General features: G+C 31.6%; 1 protein-coding gene across 1 annotated transcript in view; it reads left to right on the top strand.

Moving 5' to 3' along the window:
* The window catches only part of LOC130899764 (protein sickie), a 551,159-nt gene that overhangs the window by 410,984 nt on the left and 126,593 nt on the right, over positions 1-13,582 (top strand). The window contains exons 8-11 of the mRNA XM_057809948.1: positions 609-824; positions 2,204-2,317; positions 4,594-4,834; positions 6,426-6,569. Coding sequence (XP_057665931.1) covers positions 609-824; positions 2,204-2,317; positions 4,594-4,834; positions 6,426-6,569 — 715 coding nt within the window. The remainder of the gene's footprint in view (positions 1-608; positions 825-2,203; positions 2,318-4,593; positions 4,835-6,425; positions 6,570-13,582) is intronic.

The following is a 13,582-nucleotide window of genomic DNA, read 5'->3' as shown; positions in this document are numbered from 1 at the left end:
ACTGAAAAGGAAGAATCAACTTCAAAGATAAAGTGTAACTAAGAAGAAAGTATAGTTTCATATGCACCAGCTCACACATCCGTTATGGCAATGGCCAACATCAATTAATTAAATTAATTGAATTTCTACCTCATGCACCCTATTTGCTAGATTTAGCCCCTTCTGATTATTTTCTGTTCCCAGATTTGAAAAAATGGCTCAGTGGTCAAAGATTTTCAAACAATGAAAAGGTGATGTCGGCAGTTAATGGCTATTTTGAAGAGCTTGAATTATAAAAAGGGTATCAAACTTAGTGAACATCGTTGGGAAAAATGTATGGTGCTGGAGTTTTCCAGAATTTTTGTGTTTTCTTTGTTGGGTTTGTTGAGTTTCAAGTGGAGCAAGAGCACGACGGAACTTTTTGAAGTTACTTGACCTGACTATGAACCATGAAGAAGTAACATTTTCTAATTTAATTTATTTATGATTGTTAAGAAGTAAAAAAATTTATATGTAACACTAATTTCTCAAAATATACGTAGATGAAGACACCGAGTATTTTCCAATAAAAAAAATTGTATTAGAAATAATTTTTTTTTCAAATTACTCTTATATTGTTTATTCTTTAGGTGTAGGCTCACCACCACCTCCACCTGCACCTGCGCCGGGAAGTCCTACGCAAAGCAGAAGAGAAAGAAGAGCAAGTCCGCATGGAAGCAGTAGCGGAAAGGAAAAAACTGGAAAGGGTGCTAGAGGAGTGCCGCAAAGCTTCGGATATTTTAAACGTAATGGTACTGGAGTGAACGGTACTGCTAATGGAAGTAGCAATGGACAACCTGTGCAAGGTATGGGGATAAATTTTCATATGTTCCTCAAAAAGAATTTTCCATTCATGTTAAAAAAAGATTTATATAAATGTTAAATGCTACAGTTTTTTTATGTTAATGAGAAAATATCTGTTTGAGGTAATTTACATACACGCTCATCAAGAGTCAATATCTATTTAGAAATGCTCAATGAAACACAAACTGTGTACTCTCAATCTGTACCAGACAAAAACTGATTAGGAAGAAACCAATTAAGATTTTGTGAGCAATGTTTCCATTTTTAAGAGTGGTGCGAAACTTTTTTAGCGAAGTTTATAAAAAAGCACTAATAACTATGTTTTCACCAACGTTAACCAACGTCTCACACTCATTATTTGTAAGTCTACGTGAACTTGATCTATCCGTTTGATACGGGGTCTATCTCTTTTTCTGCTGCTATATATATTGGAATTCATAATTCTCTTAGGCATTAATTTGATCTTTATTCTTTGAACCATCTCAACCTCTGGGCTGCAATGAATCGGACATAGTTTTTATTGTCCAGTATTTCATTGATTTCTCTATTATTTCGGGTTCTCCAGTCGGTTTAGTTCATTTCAATTCCTCCCTATACTCTTCTGATAATTTTTGTCTCATATATTTTTAACTTTTTCTAGTTATTAGTCTGCTTTTCATGAGTTTCGGGCTTCCAAAATAAGCTCACTTTGTATTATTTGTTTTTGCTAGTGCTTTTTTAGGCTCGGTTGTTTATAATAACACCTTTGAAAATTTTACCATCTATTATAGAATTTTCTCTCCAATAATTTTCTGATACCGACACCTTCACGAATACAGTTTCAATTAGATTCATTAATGACTGGAACGAACTCTACATATTTTCTTTCTACATCTTTCAAAAGTTCTATCAATCTTTATTTCTGATTATATTTCTGACTTATTGCAATATAATCTGCTTATTAACGTTGACGAAGAACAGACCAGTTTTGAGGTGAATTGTCGAGGAAGTTAAGGCTACACCGAGCTGGAGTTCCAATCTGTAAGGTACGATAAGATAAGGTAAGATATTATAATACAAACAAAGGAAAACATTCATTATTACACTCGGAAGGTAATAAAACATGAAAGTGTCATCAGTTAACTGCTGTGTTCACTAGAACGGTCTAGGCAAAAAGGTTAATACTCACTCTTGGTATTTTAGGTTGCTATACCTTGATTTTTTTAAAAATTATTATTATATATATTATATATAACTTATTACATTGTTTGTAACATAAAAAACGTTTCCTAAGAAAACTTGTCTTCTTCAAATCCTTTTATTATTCAATGGGGAATTCGAAATTCTTACTAAACCAATCTTAAAATAATTCTACGGTTAAAAACTTTCATTCTCTTTCTAGTAATCCATAATCAGTCTGCGGGAAAAACAGCATCTGTGTCCGCCGTTCCCAGAACGAAAGTTAAAGTTTCTGGGGGAACTCAAACTTGTTCGAGTGATCTCCAACAATCTCACAGTAAGTAGTAGCAGCAAAACGAAAATCCTTATTGGTTTGTATTGAACAGTAATGAGATTGCCTTTAGTTTATAAATTCTTACAAGATCTATTCAGGAAGTAACGAAATATCTACATCTAAAGGGTCAACTAAAAGTTTACTTTTATACGTAGTCACCAAACTCTTTTGTCATGGCAATCTCGACCATCAGGTAATACTCAACGGCAGCTTCTTGTTTTCGTGTTGTTTCATACTTGGGAATATTTTAAATCTTATGATGAAAAGGCACAATTTATTGAGGTACCACAAGAAATCGATGAAAAATACATTCCAATTGGTAATTCCTTAGTGACAAGGTTTGAAAATATTTAATTGGTTGTTTGGGGGAGCCCCATTATGTGCAATGTTATTTTGTCTTGTAATTGACGTATTTCACTTACGTTTTGTCACTAGTTACGATTTTATTCAGTAATGGATCATCATCTTCATGTCTGTTTCAGGTATTCAGAAATATCAAACCTATCCCCGTTCGCTCATATTTAACTGTAAAAAAATTTGACGCCTATCCTGAACAAAAATAGCTTTCGTTGAAGAATTTCAAACAACAGAAATAGTCAGTCGTTCCCTTTTCTCTTCGTCCGTTTTTAAATTAAATGCACCATTTTCAGAAGAAAAACTTCAATCATTATATTGTTTTTCTATACTTAACACACTTACTGATAAATTTTCGTGGATTTTAAGTTTTTTGTGAACAAAAATTGTATCACGTAATGATGACTGGACGCCGACTGAGATGCGATGCACGCAGACACCAAAATATAGTCTCCACCTTGTAGAAAGATTCTCTAAATAGCAATCGTATTTTATTTAAAACAAAAGATCTCGCTCAATCCTTATGGTCATTGGATTTTGACTAATTTTCCTGAATCTTGATAGTTTGAAGCAAGCTGATGAAAAGTGTCAATGGGCACGAAACCTCGAACCCCCAACCCCATCAAAAGTACTCATTAATGCGGTCACTCATTAACTTGAAGTATCATGTATGTAAATTACAGAGTAACTTAAGCATTGCCTTATATGATTTACTTCACAGGTTATTTTCGATAGTAGGATGTGGTTTTGGAGCTTCGTGCCTTTTAACACTTTTAAACAGCTTTCTTTGAATTATCATTGCTCTAAGTTTAGGAAAAACTGGACGAAAGCCCTCCTCTTATAGCACCGATATACTCTTCAGGGGTAGTTCAGCGAAGGGTTGGTAGATTTTGGCGTTTCTTGTCCCTTGAGACTTTTGATCAACTTGCTTTGAATGTTCATTGTGTCAAGTTTCAGAACAATTGGCCAAATCGAATTTCCTTCGGACACTTCAGGGGTAGTTTTGATGAGTTGGGAGGCTTTTGGGGTTTGGAGCCTATTGAGACTTTTCATCAGCTTGCTTCAAACTATCATTGTTTTTTGTGTGCCAAGTTTTAGAAAAATAGGCAGGCCGGAACCCAATTTCAGTCTTGGCATCCAGTTGGACACTGAGTGACTGAAAAAAATGTGGCAATAATGGATTTAAGTATGATTTGTGCCATATAAAAAGGCAATAAATTACTTTACTTCAGAAGAAAAAACAACTACTTTCCTAGCTAATGCCTCGACGAATATTGAATTACATCTCTTCTGAAGAGCTTGATTTCAATCGACCTTAACATCCCCAATGGCTCGCAGTTGTAAAGAAGGGTTTGTAATCACTGACTAGTTTCGACGTTATTACGTCTCATAAAAGTAGCTTAACAATCCTAGTTTGGGCTTGAGACCCTGAAGACTGACTCCTAAATATTAAAAAATGAAAAAGAAAGAACCAGAAAAGTTTTACAAACAACCAATAAACAATCAATAATAAAGAATAGGGAGATTCCAACAGAAGACTACATTACCACTGATCAACAAGGATGGTCTTACAAAGAAAACTGGTTTGGATAATAGAAATAATAAATAACAGCTCAATAAAACAATCGAAATTTGACGATCACAACTATATAAAATTGAATAAAACCCTACGTCTACTTTCGAGAACACACTAATAAAACTCTTCATAAAATTTCTAGAACCGATCAATCTTTTTGTTGAAATTATAATGACAAATAGGTAAAATGATATAGAAAATAATCAAATGGTCAAAAAATTATTTTTTATTGCTATTGTAATTTTCGCATTCGTTTCGCATTTGTTTTGTTATCTCTTCTTATCGTAAAATTTCAAATTTGTTCAGTATCTACTTAACATATAATATATTTTATATGTATATCTTTTAGAAACAAGTCCACCACAATTCAAGAGTTACTCATTAACTGGTAATACCGCTAATCAACTCAGTCAGTCAGTCAGAGAACGTCTTATGATGGGTTCACAAAGTCTTCCAAAGGGTGCTGGTGGAGCGCACCAAGATTACGGACTGGTTATGCGGCAAGTCAGACCAAAAGCCAGTGATGGGTCTCTTTCCGACACACAAGCAATAGAAAACACCAGTCCATATGCTCCTTGGTTAAGACATAGGTAAGTTAAAACTAACGCTCCACATATTCCCTCCATTTATTGGTTTGTTAAGATCCGGAGGTGTAGTTACTATATGCCAATAATAGGGTAGTTGGCTTATAAATATAGTTGCCGAAATTCTTAATAAAGTGCTCAAAACCATTTTGACTTGAACGAATCTATTACCAAAACTGGAATTATGTCAGTACTATTAGGCCATTGGCAATACATTAATATCATAACATGTTCCACCATGGAAACCAATGAGAATGGATTAACCAGAAGTGCTGAATAAATAGGGATAATTCCGCATTGGGAGATATTTTTTTGTCATCTATTATTCCAGTTGTACTAGTTAGTTTTAATTAGTTCTTTTTAAATTTGGTGATAGTTCAAGTTGAGTTCGTGTCTTCTAAACCACCTTATTGATTAATGACCGGATGCTAACTATGAGAAAACATCCAAAAGCACTCAACTTTTAAAACCTGTGTTCCCGCCTGTCAGAAAGTTATCTCCCTAAGGCCTCAATAAAAAAAAATTAATCCAACATATTGACATTAAATAATTTCCCAGTGTCTATACGCTTACACCTTTATTTTACTTAATTTGAAATTAAAAGAATATATACTTGAAGTTCTAAAAATCCCTAAAAATATAACACCCTAAAAACATCCTCTCTCACATTTTCCCCGTAAACTTGGTGGAAAGCCCTTAAGTTGGAAACCCTGTACACAACATTACTCAACTGCAAACCTATCCGACTAATCCGCACATTGAAAAAAAATACGTGTACGCATGCACATGAACTTTCAATTTCGATTCCTCCTAAAGAAATTTTATTATTTATAAGAGAAATGATTAAATATTTTTAAATAAATAAAACATTAAAAATAATAACATTAAATAAATTTTAACTTTTGAACAATAAATGAATAATTTCGTTCACGACTATAATTTTTAAAAATCATTTATTCATAATTATCGAAAACTTCAAGTAAGAAATCATTTTCCTCAAATCTGATTTTTTAAATAATTAATTAATCCCTTGCTACAAGTTTAACAGGTTTATTATTCAATATGAAAATTATATTAATTGAAGTAGTATGAAGATGTTGAAACCTAGGACTAGGGAAAAATTCCATAGGTTGGCATAATTGTGTCGACAGTGCAATTTTGACGATTACTGTTTTCACAACTAACTTAAATGTGCCTTTAAAAAGAAGTAATTTTAAGAATCTGTTAGTCATATATAATACGACGTATGTTATTTATTTGAATGTTTTATTAGTAACGCAGATAAGATCGTACCTATAAGTAAAATAGTAGATTTTTTCAAAAATAACCACATAACCTCGAGATAAAATCTGATGTCTTTCTCTCGTATAACAACGAACAATTATTCTTCAATGATAATAAAACTACACATTGTGAGTAGAAAACAGTAAATATGAAATATGCATCGAAAATAATCACTCCTGGTTAAAATGAACGTCTTTGTCTGTTGGAATAATATGTGTTTGAGTAATTGCTGTTGAAGCATGTAAACTTACCATAAGAATAATATTACTTCGAAACTTTATATTTTATACTCATGTTATGCTCTTTTTTTCAGCAATACTTATTCAGTTGCTCCCAGGTTATCAGAGACGGATAGTATGGAATCTTTGACGAGTTTGCCAGGTCACAGAAGTAGTTTAACACATACAAGATTATTAAGGGATTCACCATCAAGGTTAAGTCGAAGCAATAGTATAAGGTATTCCTTTACTAACAGATGTCCTCACAATTCACTTTTAATTTTCGAATTATATGGTATTTATCAATACTAGTGTCGAGCCGATATGGATGTCGCTTTGTTTTTTATATCTACATACATACATATTATATTATAACGATGTTTTTCAATACAATTAGTTTCATAATGATACATTTTCTCATAAATCAAAATGAAGTATTTTCATAATGCAACTGGCAATTTTCAAAATTATACACTCTCACATCTAATCAAAATCAAGTGAATTTCACAATAGCGAATTAAACTAAAAGAATATTAATGTGGTACACTCGTTTAATTTACAGTCAAACGTTCAAAATATAACCTGTCAGAAGTACATCCGTCAAGTTACCTAGAAATAAGTACCCTCTGAGACCACTGGACATAATTGTTTACTCTCTAAATGCTCACCAATACATTTAAAATCTCAGAGGAAGAAAAAATTTCAGGGCGACAAATTTTCTAGGAGAACTATTTAATTTAAGCTAGTAAATTTATTAAAGAATGTTTGTCCGTACGTACTGAGGAGAATCGTGAGCTATGCATGTGACAGTGTGATGATATTTAGCAAAATTATTGAGCATGTGCTATTAAAGGTATCTGATAAGTGCATTTATGTTTCGAAGAAGAATGATAGTTACGCTATCTCTCGAAAATTGGCGTACCAATACCATTCTTCTTCTAAACATAAATACACCACGACTTTGCAACGGAATCAGTATCTTAGTCAAAAAAATGTTATTGAGTTAACAATTTTGACTGAAAAATTGAAAACTGAAGACGTAATTTTGTACTAAGCATGAACTGTCACGGCAATATATGAAATTAATTGGAATGACAATGGCTATTTTTACAATTTAAATTTCTCTCATTTTTATACTAGATTTAATGATTTTCAATCCATTTCAATTATTTCCAAATAATTGCGACAATAACCCATTGATTATTACCGGACTTCATAGTTTCAGTACAGATAATTCGTCTTTCAAATGATCATTATCCCTTTCTGCACTTTCATCTCGAATTAGAAGATTTCCAATATCGATGAACTGCTTTTCGACCGTATCCATTTCTTTAATTATCGCTTCACAACCATCGACATTACCACCTACTTTCTACAAAACACAAATATCGCGATCACAGATATATATTTATATACAAAAAAACTATAGAAATAATCGATAATTGATAACCTCCAAAAAGACAATTATCATAAGATTGGCAGAAAAAAAGTAATCCTCATAGATGTCATGTTCAAACGACATTGCCAGAATTTAAAAAAACAGTATGGAAATTAAGGAAAATATATAAAAATATTTTGATAAAGACTGAAATAAGTCGGAACGGCAATTCTTATCTGTCTTTCAAAAATTATTAAAAAAAGTAATTTTAAAACAGAAGAGACCTAAAATCAAGAACATATCAAATAGTCTAAGAAATTGAAGAAATTTATATAAAAATATTGGTAAAAGTTGGTTTATCTTCTTCTATATATATAAAAATAAATGTTTGTCTGCATGTCCTTCATAGAATTGTAATCTATGTATTTGATCATGTGATAATTTTTAGCAAAGTTATTGTACATGAGCCCATGATGATTCCTGAATGATGTATTTAAGTTTCTAAGAAAAATAATGAATACGCCAATTTTCGATAGATGGCGCCATTGTTAATAGCCAATTCAATAGGATTGGATATATTGTGAGATTCGGATTGCTGATTGACATCTAATAAATTCAAACCCATTTTTCACGTCGTTACTGTACTATTATGTCTCCAAAGATACCTGTTCTTTATTTGAACGTTTCGTGTTATATATAAACTGCTTATCGGATTTAGATGAAAAACTGAACGGGCACATATCACGAGCAAAACCGCGACGGAAAACGCTAGTTGTATAATAAAATACCATATATATTCCAAACAAGAACCTGATGCCACAAAAAATGGTATGAGACAAATTTTGTAATGACAAATCATCTTAATATGTCAAACTTTAAAATGTTTTGTGATAAGAAATAAAATAAAATTGTTTTAATCTCACCGAGAAGTTAATAAACTCTTGCACAAACATTGATAGCAAAATATTTATTATTATGTTCTTATATTACAATAATATGGTTGTTTTTATAATTGAATTAGTTGTGATGGTTGTAAATTAAACAAATTTACTATTTTACTTCACTATTTGGCATCAAGTTTTTATTTTTATTCATTTTTTTTTGTATGTTACTAACTAGATACTATAACCACAACTGTTTCTCACATACAGCTATCTCCGAGAAAGGACTTTTCCAAGGTATTGGTGTGGATAAAGGCCTTTTTGCGAAAATGGCGCTTGAGTAAATATTGTTGCTTGCATAACTAATTATATTCTGAGTAGAGTTAACATTTGAAATATTAGTTACAAATAAGTTTGATGTATAGCTCAATATGAATGAAATTATTAAACTTCACTTGACCTATATATTTTTTAAATTATTAATAATATTATTATATTATTATTATTATTAATAATTATAAATAAAATAAATATTAATAAATTATTAATCAAAAAAAGAAATATGCTGTTTGTATGACAATTTAATATGCTTCAATGTGACACTCTACACCACAAAAAACCGCCCAAGTTATTGCTTAAATCGAAAATGGACTTGGTCAGCGAACTGTTGCTAGGAAATTGGATATGATACGCGCAGCAGTTCGAAGAGTGTGCCATTAAGAAATCGTCACCTTAATGTCATTCAAGTGCAACGACAGCTCCGTGATCAGTGGACAGTAAGTCGAAGACTGCAAGAAAATAACCTGATCTCGACTGAAGAATAAAGCTGTAACTAAAACCAAAAGAGCAATTGGCAGATTTCTGCCTTAAAGAGCGCAGTGCTTATTGAAGTGGTTCCTGCATGATCTGAGTTGCAATTTCTATAGGAGCACGAATCGTCCCTGTGTTCGTTCGTAGGGGTGTTTAAGTTCACGAAAGAAAAGGCTAAACGATGTATAGATATATTGAGGAGATTTTAGAAATTCATGTGGAACCTTACGTCGACCTCATTTGAGACGAATTTACCTTTGTGCATGATAATGCAATGCCGCACACTGTCAGAATCGTGCCAAGATTAGATCTCAGAATGAGTTTTCGGGTTATGGAGTGGCCAGCATATAGTCCTGACCTAAATCCCGTATAACATTTATGGGATGAGCTAAAAAGAAGAATACTTATGTTGGATTAATTCCACTGAGTTGAATATGAGATATGTTTTCATGAATTCATACATCAAAGCATATTAAATTGTCTCTCAAACAATATATATTTTTTGGATCAGATGAATAATTTGAAAAAAATATAGTTGAAATCAAAAGTTTACATTGGGCCGATTTGTGTGCACGCAAGTATATAATAATGGGTATAAATTAAAGTTTGAGCCAACTAATTTAATTTTAATTTTTTCTACTACTGAATTTTATGATAAGAGACTAGTAGTAGGTACTAATTATCATAGGTGTACATTAGAAGAAACAAAAACAATAAAGTTCGAATTTTTATACATGCAATTATGTTCCTATAAACTGAATAAAAATATGGATTAAATGAGTAACTTCTCAAGTTACTTGTATACGTAGAAGAAGTTGATAGAATTTTTTTGTAAGTCAATTTTCTAAATTGCAATATCCTGCGCTGTCCCTAATATTAGATTCTCATTTCACTGAAACACTATACCTATTGATTAAAGATTCGATACTATACATACTGTACAAATACACAACAATCTGTTCTGAGTGTAATTAATTATATTAGGTGGACTAATTTATCCAAAACTGATCTGCCATATCATGTAAATCCTTTAAAGGAAAGAAAGATGGCCAGTGTTGTCTATAATCATTAACTTGTCCTTTGGTATATGATCTAAAATGTGTAAAAAATTGATGGAACTGTCATAGTCAAACTTAACATACATATTCCATTCTTTTTGTAATTAAGTAGATAACTGCTTAACTAGATATTGTATCAAAAAATGAAACTGAAACCTATGGCAAATACTCAAATCTTCATTCAAAATAACATCAAAATAATATACAGAAGTAATTCCTTAAGCTCCTTAAGCAATTTCATCCTATCTTCAAAAATAAAACAAACAAGGATGCTGTAAGGTTAGGTTAGGTTAGGTAAACAAAAGAATACCACCAATACAGACTGACCTGAAGTCTGTGCTCATAACCTCACAAAATTAAAGAACAAGTTAAAAGTTGGCGCTTAAGTTTAATTTACTGTTAATTTTCTACATTTAAGTGTCTTTCAACAAGTAATTTAATTTGTTAATTTAATGGTAATGTTCAATTATGGTTGCATAAAGCAAGCTTTAGTTTAATTTCAACCAAGATTCATTAAAAAAATTTTGTGATGCTGACAGATATCGCAGAATTTGGTCAAAAGATTAATATTGATGAATATGATTAACATAAAACAGCGGTAACAACCTATGGAAGGGCTAAAAACATATAGAAAATTATAAAAATGTAAAAAAATCATTGAAACATGTCAAATACAAAAAACAGATTTTTGAAAATTGTTCATATATAGTTAAATAAGACATAAGCTATATGAGCAAAATTTATAATCATGTTTTATGAATCATACGCATCTGAAAATGATTTAAACCATTAATTTCTTCTATTTCATATACCGAAATTTAGATTTTGATATTTAAGGACAAGAAATATTTATATTGGAGCAGATTGTATTTCGATATATAATTAACGCAAAATTTGAAATAAGTAGAAAACCCATATTGTAATTGTTTTATTGAATCATGAAGTACATAAGATAGGGTTATTTATGGACAAATGACCTTCACCACTTTACATACACATAGGCACTCGTGTTCGAAATTTTTCATCACCATTCTCCATAAATGTGACTGAATTTCGTGGATACAACGTTAAATATCCTCATTTCAATATTTTTTTATAATTTTAAATAACCCTATAAAAAGAAATCTAATAGTGTTAAATCACACGTTGTAGGGGCTTCAAATCTGATCACCAAAACGAGAAAGTACACGACCTGGAAATGTCTCATGTAGTAATTAAAGTGTTTCATGAGCTGTATAGCATGTAACACCGTCTTGTTGACAGTTTCAACAAAGAACATTGTGATCATGTCGCTATATCGAGCACCAGTAACAGTCACTGCTTGACCAGTCTAATTTTTAAATAAGTATGGTCAATTTATACCTACAGCCCAAAATGCACACCAAACAGTGACACTTTGTTGATACATTTGTTTTTCGACAATCATATTTGGGTTCTCAGAACTCAAAAATCAGCAATTTTGGCAATTAACAAAACCATCAAGTGAAAATGTGCTTTGTAGCTTAGGATGATTTTGCTCGAAAAAATTAATATCGATTTGTTGATGCTCAATAATCCTTCCCACGAAGTCTTTTTGGTGTGAAGCCGAAGAGAGCTTCTTTAAATTTGTCCACGACGTCCAATTGAGGTTCATGGATTGTGACGCACTCCTTCGATATTGACATTTGAACGCTTTTTTTGCACTAACAGTGAGTTTGGCATCTTTCGGAATTTTTAAATTAATCTCTTCACAGTTGACGAACTTGACACACTATTCCGACCATATTTTATATGAAATTTTCGAACTGCGACCGCTAATATTTTTCAAATATTGTTCAATAATGGACACCCACCCTAAATTGCGAGTTCTCGATTCCTTTTTTTTTGGGGGGGGGGGGGTTGTCAACACTTTACTGACGGCAAATTTAATTCTTGCGCTACAGGGATACCTTATACAGAATGAGTTTTATGTACAGAATGCCTCAATTATCTCCGAAAAGGATGTACGATTCTTATATATTTTTATGTAGAAGGGTCTTGTGATAAGGCCGGTATTATGGTGATATTTACATTGTTGTCAGATCTTTCCTTTAGCCGTAAAAATGATGAACTTTATTATTTCAAAAGGATGACCCTGTATATTTTTCGCTTTTCGAAATCCTTAAGAAATACTCATAATTTTTCATATGATGTTTTCTATACCTAAATGCCATAATTTCGAAGTTACATTTGCGTTATCTCCGCCGAAGTTGAAATAATCCATGACAGAAAAATTTAAAGATTTGTTTTCAATTGTTGTAGTTTTTCTGTGTCATGATTTGAATAAATATTTTACTGCACCAGTTTCGTTAAACTTTTTACTAACTTACTGACACTAGACCTTGTTACAAGATTTGTATTAACACATAAATTATTGAAGAATATTCAAATTAAACGAGTTTATTCAATCGTAGCCATCTAAATTGTATTTAGACGTAAAATATGTATTTTTCCGGAAAAAGGAAAAATCTGACAACAATGTAAATATCACATAAACCCTTGCGCACAAAAATTCATAAAAATCGTGCAAGCCGTTTTTTGTAATATATTTGGATAGATATTTGAGTCGTTCAAATGTCTTCTACTATTCAAGAATATTTTGTAGCTTCAGAGATTTTTTAACATTATTATTTTATCCAACAATGGAGCAGATGTTCAATCTCTCCTGGTCTTATACTAGCTCCTTCATTTTTATAAAGTGCATCCTGTACTTTTTTCACCATCCTAAAATATGTTCAGGACCATTTCTTATTCTTTTATTTCTACTAACTATGAATTAGCTCAAATGAGAATTTGGAAAATACACTTTCTCAACTAATTCTACTGAGAATATGATGAGTGTAAACGTTACAAATTAATATATTTATCTCAAGAAGTCAGAACATAATATTAAATCATAAAACAGATTTAACAGCTTCGCACTTGTTTGTATTGTCCGCTTTTATTGTTCTTACAGCCATACACGAATGAAGATACTAGTGAATTTATGGATTCATTAGACACACAATCACAGTAACTGACAGTATTCGAGCTTATTTTTACACTATACACCATAAATGACATTTATTTCATTATAATTTAACTGTATATACACAGGTTGTCCAGAA

Source organism: Diorhabda carinulata, chromosome 11 (genome assembly GCF_026250575.1).
Source record: "Diorhabda carinulata isolate Delta chromosome 11, icDioCari1.1, whole genome shotgun sequence".
Taxonomy (NCBI): domain Eukaryota; kingdom Metazoa; phylum Arthropoda; class Insecta; order Coleoptera; family Chrysomelidae; genus Diorhabda; species Diorhabda carinulata.
The sequence above is the reverse complement of the archived record's forward strand: the minus strand, read 5'-3'. Positions and strand labels throughout refer to the sequence as shown.